Genomic DNA, 10,733 nt, shown 5'->3' with positions numbered 1-10,733 from the left:
ATTTTTTGTCTTAAGGAAACTTATTTGTTTTCTATGATTAATTTGTTCCAGATTAATATCTTCCTGCTTAAGTTTAATCACCTTTTCATCATCGGTTACTTAGCAAGCAGCATTGGCAGTGTGTGTGTCCTACAATTCTATGTGATCAGCGTTTAAATGCTATCATGATTTTCTCTGTCATTGTGTGATTCAATGTCAGAATTGGAGTTTTATCGGGAATTTTTGGTCGTGAGACCTAATGTAAATGTACAACTATGCAAACATATGGAAATCACAAAGTTGTTATCTCACACTTTATTTAAGGGTAAAATATATTTTTATTTCATAAACTATTTAGAGGGTTTTTTTTAGTCCCTCCACTAAAATGTTGACCAATATTGGTTCCTCATCTATTTTTGTTCGACTGTTAGTCTCCGCCGTTAAGTATTCTCAATAAAGGATAACATGACATTTAATTTTAAAATATTTGTGGCGGTTTTTATTTTTTGGAGGTTCAAAATCATAAAAAATATACCAAAAGAATGTAATGAACTTCCCTCGAATCAAAACACATTTTATTTTCTTTCTGGTGTTTTTTAGCTTGCAAAAAAGAAAACTGTCACAAATATTTTAAAATAATTAAAATTTAACTGATATGTCTCACTAAAAATCAAACGAAAAAATATATAAGAAAACAAGATCAATCAACATTTAATTGAGGAACTAAAAAATAAAAACCTTAATTAAGGACAACCCTTTATTTAATAAATTTCCTCATGATTTTATTGTTTTTAGGATGAGGCATCCTTAGGATTTTTGGATTGCTTAGGGTGAGGCATCCTTATAAGAAAACAAAAATATATTTTGGATTGTAAAGATTGTGTTGTTGTACTATTTTGATATTAATTGGAAAAAATCTTAAACGTGACTTGGGGACTAGAAGTAGGTAAAAAATGGTTGGAGACCAAATCAAAATAAAATCATGGTGCAATTTTTTCTAGCCCTACTCATTTAATTTAGTGTATTCAATTGATAATAATTTTGCATATCTTAAATATATTTGTAGCATTTTTTTAAAAATTACGGATTTAGTTATCGTTATCAATTGAATTGTTTCTACTTGGTTGTTCCTTTTCAATACATTAATATATCCTCCACTTGTTTGATAAAAGCCATTTGCGAGAAAATAAAATCAAACTCAGTTCACCCATCTTATTTTTACTAGCCATTTGGGTAACAGAGGGAAAACTGGAAAAGGGATTAGGAGTATATAAACCTAGGGAGGAGAGGTCACATAAAAATTAAAAGCAAACTTCATTCATTAAGTATGAACATACTTGCATTCTCTTTTATTTAATGTTTTATTCCAATAATATTGGTATCAACTCTTATTCTTGTTATGGCCTTTTAAAAAAAAAAATCAACTCTTATTCTTGTTTGCGTGATATATGAAATAATTTATTTGTCAAGTTTAAGTTGCTAATAATGTTTAACAATTAACTAATTATTGGAGGTTGATGCCTTTCACATTTGAAGGTTGATTGATGTCTTTGATACAAGTGAATAGCATATTTATAAAATCAACTTTATTATCATTAATTCATTTTTTAGTTTTTTCTGTTCATCATTAAGACTATCTTTAGTCATATATATAATAAACAAATACATAATTAGTCAAGACTAATAAAAATGATTAAATTGGTTAATTTTAATTTTATTTTAAAATTGCCTATGATATTAAATGATTTTTTTCTTTCAAACCACATGTATCATCTATCCGAGTCCATCATATTCGAACTAGATAGGATCATTATGTATAATAAAGTTTTCTTTTCAAGTATTTAACACAATTACGTACTCAGAACTCGAATCCAAGATCTCTTTGATTAAGTTGGAACAATCTCTTGTTAGATTATTCATGTGCTTGGTGGTTGACATTAAATGATTTAAATGGTGGTTGTTTTTCAAAAGATAATTTTTTTCCAGCAAATGTTTGTTTTGTTAATACCCTATAAATGCATTCACTTTCATGTGAAACGGGTGTATATCTTACAATTAATTAAAACAAAAACTTTGCAATTAATTTATTTGAAAGTAGTCTTATGTTTCTTATAATTGAGATAAAATGTGTTTTGTTTCTTATATGTAAGACGAGAGATAGTATTACAAGGGATAGAAGTAGAAAAAAGTAATTAATAACATTAAAACATAAAATGATTTTAAAACTTATTTTTCTTCTCACATGATCATTATTATGGAATGAAGGAAGTATCACAAATGACTATGTTTGACAAATGTTTTTAGCTAATTTTTAATTTTTTACTAGCTAAAAAGTTTATTTTTTCTGATAAACTAACTTTCTTTTAATAATTTCTATTATTTTTTTAGTAGATTCTAACATTTTTTGAAACATTACTCAAAGTAATATTTTTTAAACATTAACTTCTATTTTTTTAAATTTACTTTTTTTTATTCCTAAAATATTTATTTAATTTTCTTATTACCTTTTTAAGTAGAACACAATTTTATTGTTTATATATTTTTTTCACTCATTCCTCCCTGTATATTTTTTTATATTACACTATTTATTTTAATCATTGTATGATCTATAATATTTATTTTATTATTTCAACATTATACTTTACCAAATTGACAATAGTACATGTTAGATTTATTTAATTTTTAAATAATTATATATTAGATATTTTTTAACTATTACACTAATTTACATAATAAAATTATAATTTCTACTTAATTTTATTTTTTAAATTTATTCTAAATTTAATTAAAATATTTTAAGATATAGTATATAAGATTAATAATAGAATTCATAATATAAAAAATATAATAATTGAAACTAAAAATGTAATGAAAATAATTTACTTATAAATAAAAAATTGTAAGAATTTAAAATTAATTAAAAAACTAAAATTATAACCCTTCAAAATTTATTTTTATTCATAAAAAAATTGAAAGCTATATAAAAATATCATATAAATATGTCAATTTTTATTATTTTATATTTTCCAGTTATTTTAACTGTTAATCTTTTCAAATAATTATGATTTAATAAACTGATTTTTCACTTTCTAATTATTTAGTTATGAACTAACGTTTCAGTTTTCGGTTTTATAATTTCTTCATGACTTTTAAGTTTTAACCTTAACATAGTGATTGGCTGCATCTTAGAAACCGGTCTTTTTCACATTTAATACATGTGATTTGCTTTCATTTTGAAGAATCATTGCATACGAAATCCCTTTTCTTTCCCTCCTCTCATTTATTTTTTTTGTAAATGAAAACATCTCTATCTTGAAATTCAACATATGTCACCATTATATTGTCCATTGTGTGTAAATATGGACCTATTGTTCCAATTTGAACTACAGAAGTTTTTCCTAGGTTTTTACTGTCATAACAGCATGAAATGTTCGCTGTCACGTGTGGTATGATAAAGAAAAAACTTACCTGGCATGGCAATGGTTTTTAGTTCTCCAACCACCTCTAATAATAAATTATTTTGGAATACGTCAGATATTGCTAAATGTTAGAAAACGTTGTATTAGAAAACTCCGTTGTTTATCACAAAATAAGCTGTTATTCAAAATTCTAATCCACTCAAACATCAAACAAATGACAGAACAACAACCACTCGGTGATTGAACCGGGTTTCCACATCAACATTCCAAATGCATACCCTTGCACCGACAGAATTCATTGAGTGACTGTTTTTTTAAGATGAGTATTAGTAATTAATTTATTAGTTTTTATTAGAGAGAAATTGGATGTCACATCTTCTTTCACACATTAACTCAATCTTCTAACTCCTCATTGACTGATTGGTTATATTAATGGTGATCATGACATATTTAAACATAATTTATTATTGTAAATATGTTCCAATTTTATATAGAGATCATAACACATTTAAACCTAAGTTATTATTTTATTTCTTAAATTATGGTCGTTTTTTTAATTTACTGTACACTATTTATGATATATTTCAAGCTATTTTTCAATATAATTTATAATGTATGATTAAAAAAACAGTTTAATATATGTGATTCAAAACAATGAAATTGATTTAAAATATAATTTTAAAAATTGATTTTGGAAAAACTGGAGTTTTTTTTTTTAAGAAAAAATAGTTTTACAAATTGAAAATATTAATTTTCTTAAATGATAAAGTAATTTTTTCACGTATAAATTATAAATGTAATTTGTAAGTTTCACATCACACAATTCTTTTTTAAGAATAAGCTTTTACTTTTTTCAAAATCAATTCAACCCGTATTAAATTTGATTTTGAAGGGAATGTTTTTGCCAAACTAGTGTTTAAATTGGAGAATGATTTCAATTGAATTTCCACTTAATTTTTTCGGTGAAAATCTCCACCAAGAAAACATCATGCCCCCATTTTTTATTATTTGATTTTTTTTAATTAAGGACTGAAAATTTACTAGACAAAATAATCACATAAGAGGATCCAACCCTGTTTATATTGGTGCATTTTGATTCAACCTTATTTTGTAGGAAACCAAACAGGCTATAAATCTTCCAAGAAAATTGATGACGGGCTTGTTAATTTTTGAGTTACTAAATTTCACTCTAGTTTGAAACAACTCACATATTTGCCTTATTAGTCATTATCAAAGACTAATGCTTTGGTATCTAACTTTTTCAGGGCTGACTTTAAGAGTACATAAGTTCACTCTTAAACTGAAAGCAAATCACAGCAGTTTACACGCATTATTACCTGGTTGAGTAAAAAAAATATGTGATCTAAACTATCAAAGGATTAAAGTCATGAAAACTTTGGATGTCATAGTCATATTATAAATTGGTAATTTATTTTCCAAACTTTTGTTCCTCAATCCTTTTCTTGCTTCTCTGGTTGCTAAAAATCAACATGACTACATGCATATTAGATTCACATTTTAGTTTTTTTTTTTTTTTTTCAAATGATGCAAAGTTTCTAAAGGATTGCCACACTAAATAAAATATGGCTGGCTTAGCAAATAAACAAACGATTAATTGACTTGATATTAAGAAATAACTCGAAGGAAAAGGGGAAAAAATGTTTCCATTCAATTACATCACTATTTGAAAGAGCTTATAATTATTACAAATAATTACTAAAGAAAAAATAAATCTACAACTTGGAGAATGAGAAAAGATAGCCCCAAAAGCCAAAAAAATGAATTCTCTCACCTCTTTACCTAACGCATTTTAAACTTTAGTGTATAAAGTAATCATTTTCTATTTCAAGACACTGATAGAAAAATAAAATTTAAAAGGGAAAACAAAACAAAATTCCTAGCAAAGTCAAAACTTTCTACTTCTGACTCTACAATAATGGCCTATGCAATCACTGATCAAAATAATCTGAGATTGCATAATCCATAAGCAAATGAGAAGCAGTGCATTTTAACCTGCGGCACAATCTTGTAGATGAGGGTGACTTTGGTTTTTGTACTTGTGCCATAATGGCTTATACCTGCCTATAGCTAACTTCAGCCATGGTTTCATGTTCCCATTAAAATGAATAACTGCTGCACTTTCAATGAGGCGGTTGTCAATGTTTAGGTCATAACCCAACCCTAAAACATGCCATCTTCTGTCAAGTGGTTCTGTCAAACCATAAAAACTTAAAAGAGCAGGTGGAAGCGTACCGAGTTTCCAGAGTGTCCCATCAGCATTCTGCTCCTGCCAATAATGATACCTTGCAGTCACATTTGCTTTCCTCCATGCAACCAAGTCAAAAACATTCATACCAAGTGCCCATCCACATGCTTGTGGATCAAACTTTGAGCTTATAATTGAATTTGAGAAGTTGAGATACTTGTAGTACCTATGAAAGGCTTCTAGACAAGTTTCAACAGCTCCATTCACATTTCCATGCAAATCCAGTGAGAAAAGTGGGGTTAGGTCCTTCTGAACAACAACATCATCATCGAGGAAAACAACCTTCTCAAGTAGTGGATAAATCTCAGGGATGTAAAACCGAAGATGATTTAGTAAAGACAAAAACTTGGGGTTTTGCAATTTTGGCTCAACATTTGCACCTTGATAAGGTCCAAAATAAAAGGCTCGTGATTCTGGAATGCGTAGTTGTTTGACAATTGGAGAATAAGATTCATTCAACCAATGAAACTTCTCAATATTCTGAACCTCTAAGGTAGCCCCTTTAAAGTCATTACTGAAGAACCATGCTTGCATTGCTCCATAATTGATACCATCAGTAACAATGTGAAAGACTAACTGTTTTGGATGGTCAGCATTCATGACAGTTGAGTTAACAACTACAGATGTAGCCAGTACATTATCTGAAAAAATGCAGAAATGATTTAGATTATTATCTGTGAGCCGTGGGGAGATTCTACTCTCATGTGAGAGTTTTTGCAGGGATGGCATCTTCAGCCAATCAGCCATAAGTTTCACATTTAAGCAATGAAGACTCTTGGGTAGTGCTTCAGCTGATATTTGAGCAAACACAGTACTTTGAATTGTCGCTGTATTTGCACGCTCTTCAAGTGCTTGAATATGTGATTTCATTGTTGCTATAGTGGTTGCAATGTCATAATGAACATCTTGTGCCTTGAAAATTAGAGAAGACAAGCTTTTAATAATTGGCTCGGCTTCCTCCATGGTCACAGGCTCCCCAGTCATGGCAGCTTTTGAAAGCAAAAGCTGACAACTTCTAATCTTTGAGCTAAGCTCCCAGGCAAGGTGAAGATTATTGTGCTCTTTGGCAATAATCACATAAGCCTTGGCCAGAACCATTTGCTCTGCTAACTGCCGTGAAAAGGATGTTGCACTTAAAATTTCCTCAGTAAAATTATATCTCTTGGCAAAATGTTCAACTTTAGCATTTCTCTCCTGCAAAGTAAGTAACTTGCTCTGTAAGTACCCACTACCCAGAGGGGGTGGGGGAAGGAAACAATTGTAATAGCAAATAGCAATGTCACTGAAAGCATAAAAGTCATTCCGTTACATGGAGCACAAAATAGCTGCACAACAATGTAAAATTGTTCAAGCATTAACAGTTATATTACATCGCATCGAATGACTTATACAAATGGATAGGTTTTCTGTGTCCCTTGTCCTTCATTTCAAGTTTCAACAGATATTTCAATTATTTTCCTCATGCATTAGAAGAAGAATCCCTACCAAGGCACACTTACCATGTATAATATACTTCACGTTTTACACTTCAAATGACCAATTATTCAAATTCTGTTTAGAATATCATCCAAAAACTTGAGTGTACAATTCTTTCTTTTCTTTTCTTTTTGTTTTTAATACCATTAATTGCTATAAATAACACCATAATCATGAAGAAGCTTTCACAGACAAGCATGTGTTTAGATATTTTTCTCAATGTAGGATGACTGAAAAAAAAATGAACTACCACAATTGTGAGGAAAGTGATATAATTATAAATTAAAAAGCTTTATAGTTAACACAATGTTGAAAGGCAGATTGTTTGTGCAACATAGCTAGATATATATCTACAAACTGGTGAAATAAACTAAACAAGTATTAGATTAATATTGAAGAGCGGAATGACTATAGGAATTAGTCACAAGCACTGGAGGCATAAGAAATGATGAGCCAATTATTAAAAGCTTGTCTTCTATATAAATGAATACATTCGATGTGATTTCATTATCTTATGTATGTATTAGACGTGGGTCCAAACACACACTAAACAGTTGTCAAACACTACATGAGTTCTATTACAGTATGTCCTTATCTGTTCTTCGGTCATTTTTTCATTAAAAGCCAAAAAGAAATATTAAAACAAATTCCCTTTCCAATAGGCAAAGAGTCCCAGAGGGTTCCTGACGCCCAATACCTCATCCACCCACAGACAGTATTACTGTGACCATAACAATGTACAATTATAAGTCATAATTTATTTAATCTATTAAAAAAAAGGCAAATCATAATTTACAACGAGAAATAATCAAGTAACAAGTCTTCTTTCAGTTTTTATAGCACATCTTATTGCCAGAGTAAACTTAAATATCACTCTAACTACTAGACTATTATCTCAGCATCAACCATAGTCCATAGCCTATATAACATCACAAACCACAGGAAGATCGACCTACACTAATGTTAAGCTTCACTTCAGAACAACAAATAGCAAAAGGTGATTTGTCACATATATACCGGTACACCATATTTAAAAGTAACCACCACAATTGACTCCCAAAATTTCAATTATGAAGTAACTACCTAAATTTAACTCACTCTTTTTAGTGTCTAGTATATAGAGGATCAAAAATAAGAAATATTTCTCGAAGCCATAACGCTATGATTTCTGTCTAATTCTTTGCACAAAAGAATAATAAAAAATGGAAACAAATACCACGAATATGAAAAGAGGAAGCCTACAACCACACTACAAGGAAGATTATTAACAAATTAACAAATATTCACAAAACCAATGAAAAAAAGTAGAAGCATTCAATTCCACAGATATCAAACTTGTAAATGTGAAACAAGAAAAAGACACAGTTGTGAGATTCAAGATCGAACATGATGCACATTGACAATTTCCAATTCAATTGCTTCAAAACATTCAAAAAAAAAATCCAATATCTTCTTGTATGCTAAATTGCTTTATATGTGTGTGTGTGTATATATATATATATATAACAATTGCTAAATTGCTAATGCAAACAAAACAGTATTAAGCAAAATTGTAAATACAAATATAAGTTACCACTTACCAGCTAGAAATTAATATAATTACAAAAACAGAATCATTCTTTCATTTGTTCATTTATTCATTGAAATGGATTGATAGAAAACAGAGGGAGTGAGGGTACGACGTCGTTTTACCAGAAGGGGGTGATGGACCCGATCTTCGCTATGATTGTACTGCACAAAGAACAAAACCAAACCGGCGAGAGAGAACGCGCCGAGAAGCAACCAGATCCAATGGGAGAACCGCCGCCGAACCGGGCGCCGAAACTCGGCGGCGCGCCGCCGCATTTTCCGGCCGCAATTCACCGCCGCAGAAACGAAAAACCACCACACACGCCCATCTTCACGATTCGATCCGAGGAATGCACGATGACCCTGTTGTTAGCACCCTCGTGTCTCAAAAACCAATGATCACTCACTCCGCGCCACGTGACGCGCACGTGCCGAGCAAGAAGGAATCAGAAGAGAAATAAAGAAAAGAACGAACCCAGTTGGTTGCTTGCGAAGGAGGCGAGAGAGCGATTTATTGTTATAGCTTTTGTATGTGAGTGACAGTAAAATAGTAAAATGGGAGTGGAGAATGTTGAGACCGACAAATGGGAAAGGAGTAAAAGAAAGAGGATGAAAAAAAAAAGAGAGGAGCTGAGAGTTACTTGCAATGTTTGGCTTTGGATTCACCGTGGATTGGTGAAACAACCTGGTAAAATATTTAATTAGAGAACCGACGAATAAACAAATACAAGACAAAAAAGATTGTGGAGGAACGCCGGCACATGATCGCATGTGAGTGTGATAGGGTTATGTGGTGACACTTTTGGATACACTAGTTAGATTTGTCCCACTAAATGTATTTAGAGTTTTAGACCAACAAGAAATCATTTTATTTTTTTATTTTTAAGGTGGTTTATTATTATTATTATTATTATTTAATTATTATTATCATCAAAAAATTGTTGAACCGTCACAACATATTGGTTATTAATATTGAAAATCCTTTTGGTTTTGAATAAAATTTATTCAGTCGTTGTCACATCTCGATTATTGTTTTTGCGCATCGTTCTGGTTTTGAAAGAATCTTCTTCCTATGTTTATTCTTCTGAACCTCATCCTTTAGATTGTCCTTGAGAAGAATGTTAATTCATCATCCTCTCCTGAAGTGAAGTAGTACCTTCTTTTTCTTCTTCTAAATCTACTAGTTGACGTACAAATTTCCTATAGGAGGTACTAGCCTTAAGGACTATTGCCTTCCCTTTGGTTGAATCTCATCCATGATTTCTTTCTAGTGGGCCTTTAAAGATCCTAGCAACTTATCTAGCTTTAGTGTGTGTAAATATTTTGCTTTTTAAATGGTTGTTACCTTAGGTCTCTACACTTTGGTAAGCTTCTTAGGATCTTTCTGTTTTGATCTTAGGTATTGTATGGCTTCTCCTCTGATTTGATCTTTACTTGGTTAGTCCCATCATGGGCCACTTGAAGTGTATCCCAACAGTAGTATTAGTCACTTCCTCAAGATCTTCTCCTCCTATGTTGTTTGGTATGCTCAACCCTTAGACGTTGTGTTCTGATACCAACTAAAGTGGATTGGTTGGTCATCAGTTAATCACTAAAAGCGGGGTTGAAGTGGACCAATTTTGATACCCTCATGTTCTAATACTTGACTACGCATACTTTTAGAACAATGTTTCATTGTACAATGAATCTCACAATCAAGTCTCACTTGATCTGCCATTGAATGAATCATGTATTCTAAGGGCATTATAACACTATATAATTAATAACATAATAATTGACATGCATCATGTATATACAATATATATATATATATATATATATATAAACTAAAGTTACGATACAAATATAGTTTGAAATAGATTGGCCACTAGGCCTAACTCCAACGATCTCCCATTAGCACTAGTGACAATCGAGCATAAACCTAATGCCTATCAGTCTAGTGTAAGCATTATGCTTCCACTAAGCAAGGTGCTCCATAAGTGTGAGTCAACAACATTTGATAATGTTGGCTCTCGGCATATCTC

At 30.8% G+C, this 10,733-nt stretch overlaps 1 protein-coding gene across 1 annotated transcript; it reads right to left on the bottom strand.

Annotated features, from left to right (window-relative positions):
- Positions 1-5,042: 5,042 nt before the first annotated feature.
- LOC114416642 (probable galacturonosyltransferase 11) lies at positions 5,043-9,439 on the bottom strand. The gene is made up of 2 exons (XM_028381591.1): positions 8,833-9,439; positions 5,043-6,858 (listed from the first exon to the last, which is right to left on the bottom strand). Exons 1-2 carry the CDS (start codon positions 8,983-8,985, stop codon positions 5,407-5,409), a joined length of 1,605 nt encoding a protein of 534 aa, XP_028237392.1. The 5' UTR covers positions 8,986-9,439; the 3' UTR covers positions 5,043-5,406.
- Positions 9,440-10,733: the final 1,294 nt, after the last annotated feature.

The sequence above is a fragment of the Glycine soja genome, chromosome 6 (genome assembly GCF_004193775.1).
Source record: "Glycine soja cultivar W05 chromosome 6, ASM419377v2, whole genome shotgun sequence".
Lineage (NCBI taxonomy): Eukaryota > Viridiplantae > Streptophyta > Magnoliopsida > Fabales > Fabaceae > Glycine > Glycine soja.
Note: the sequence above shows the minus strand (reverse complement) of the source record. Positions and strands in the feature narration are given on the sequence as shown.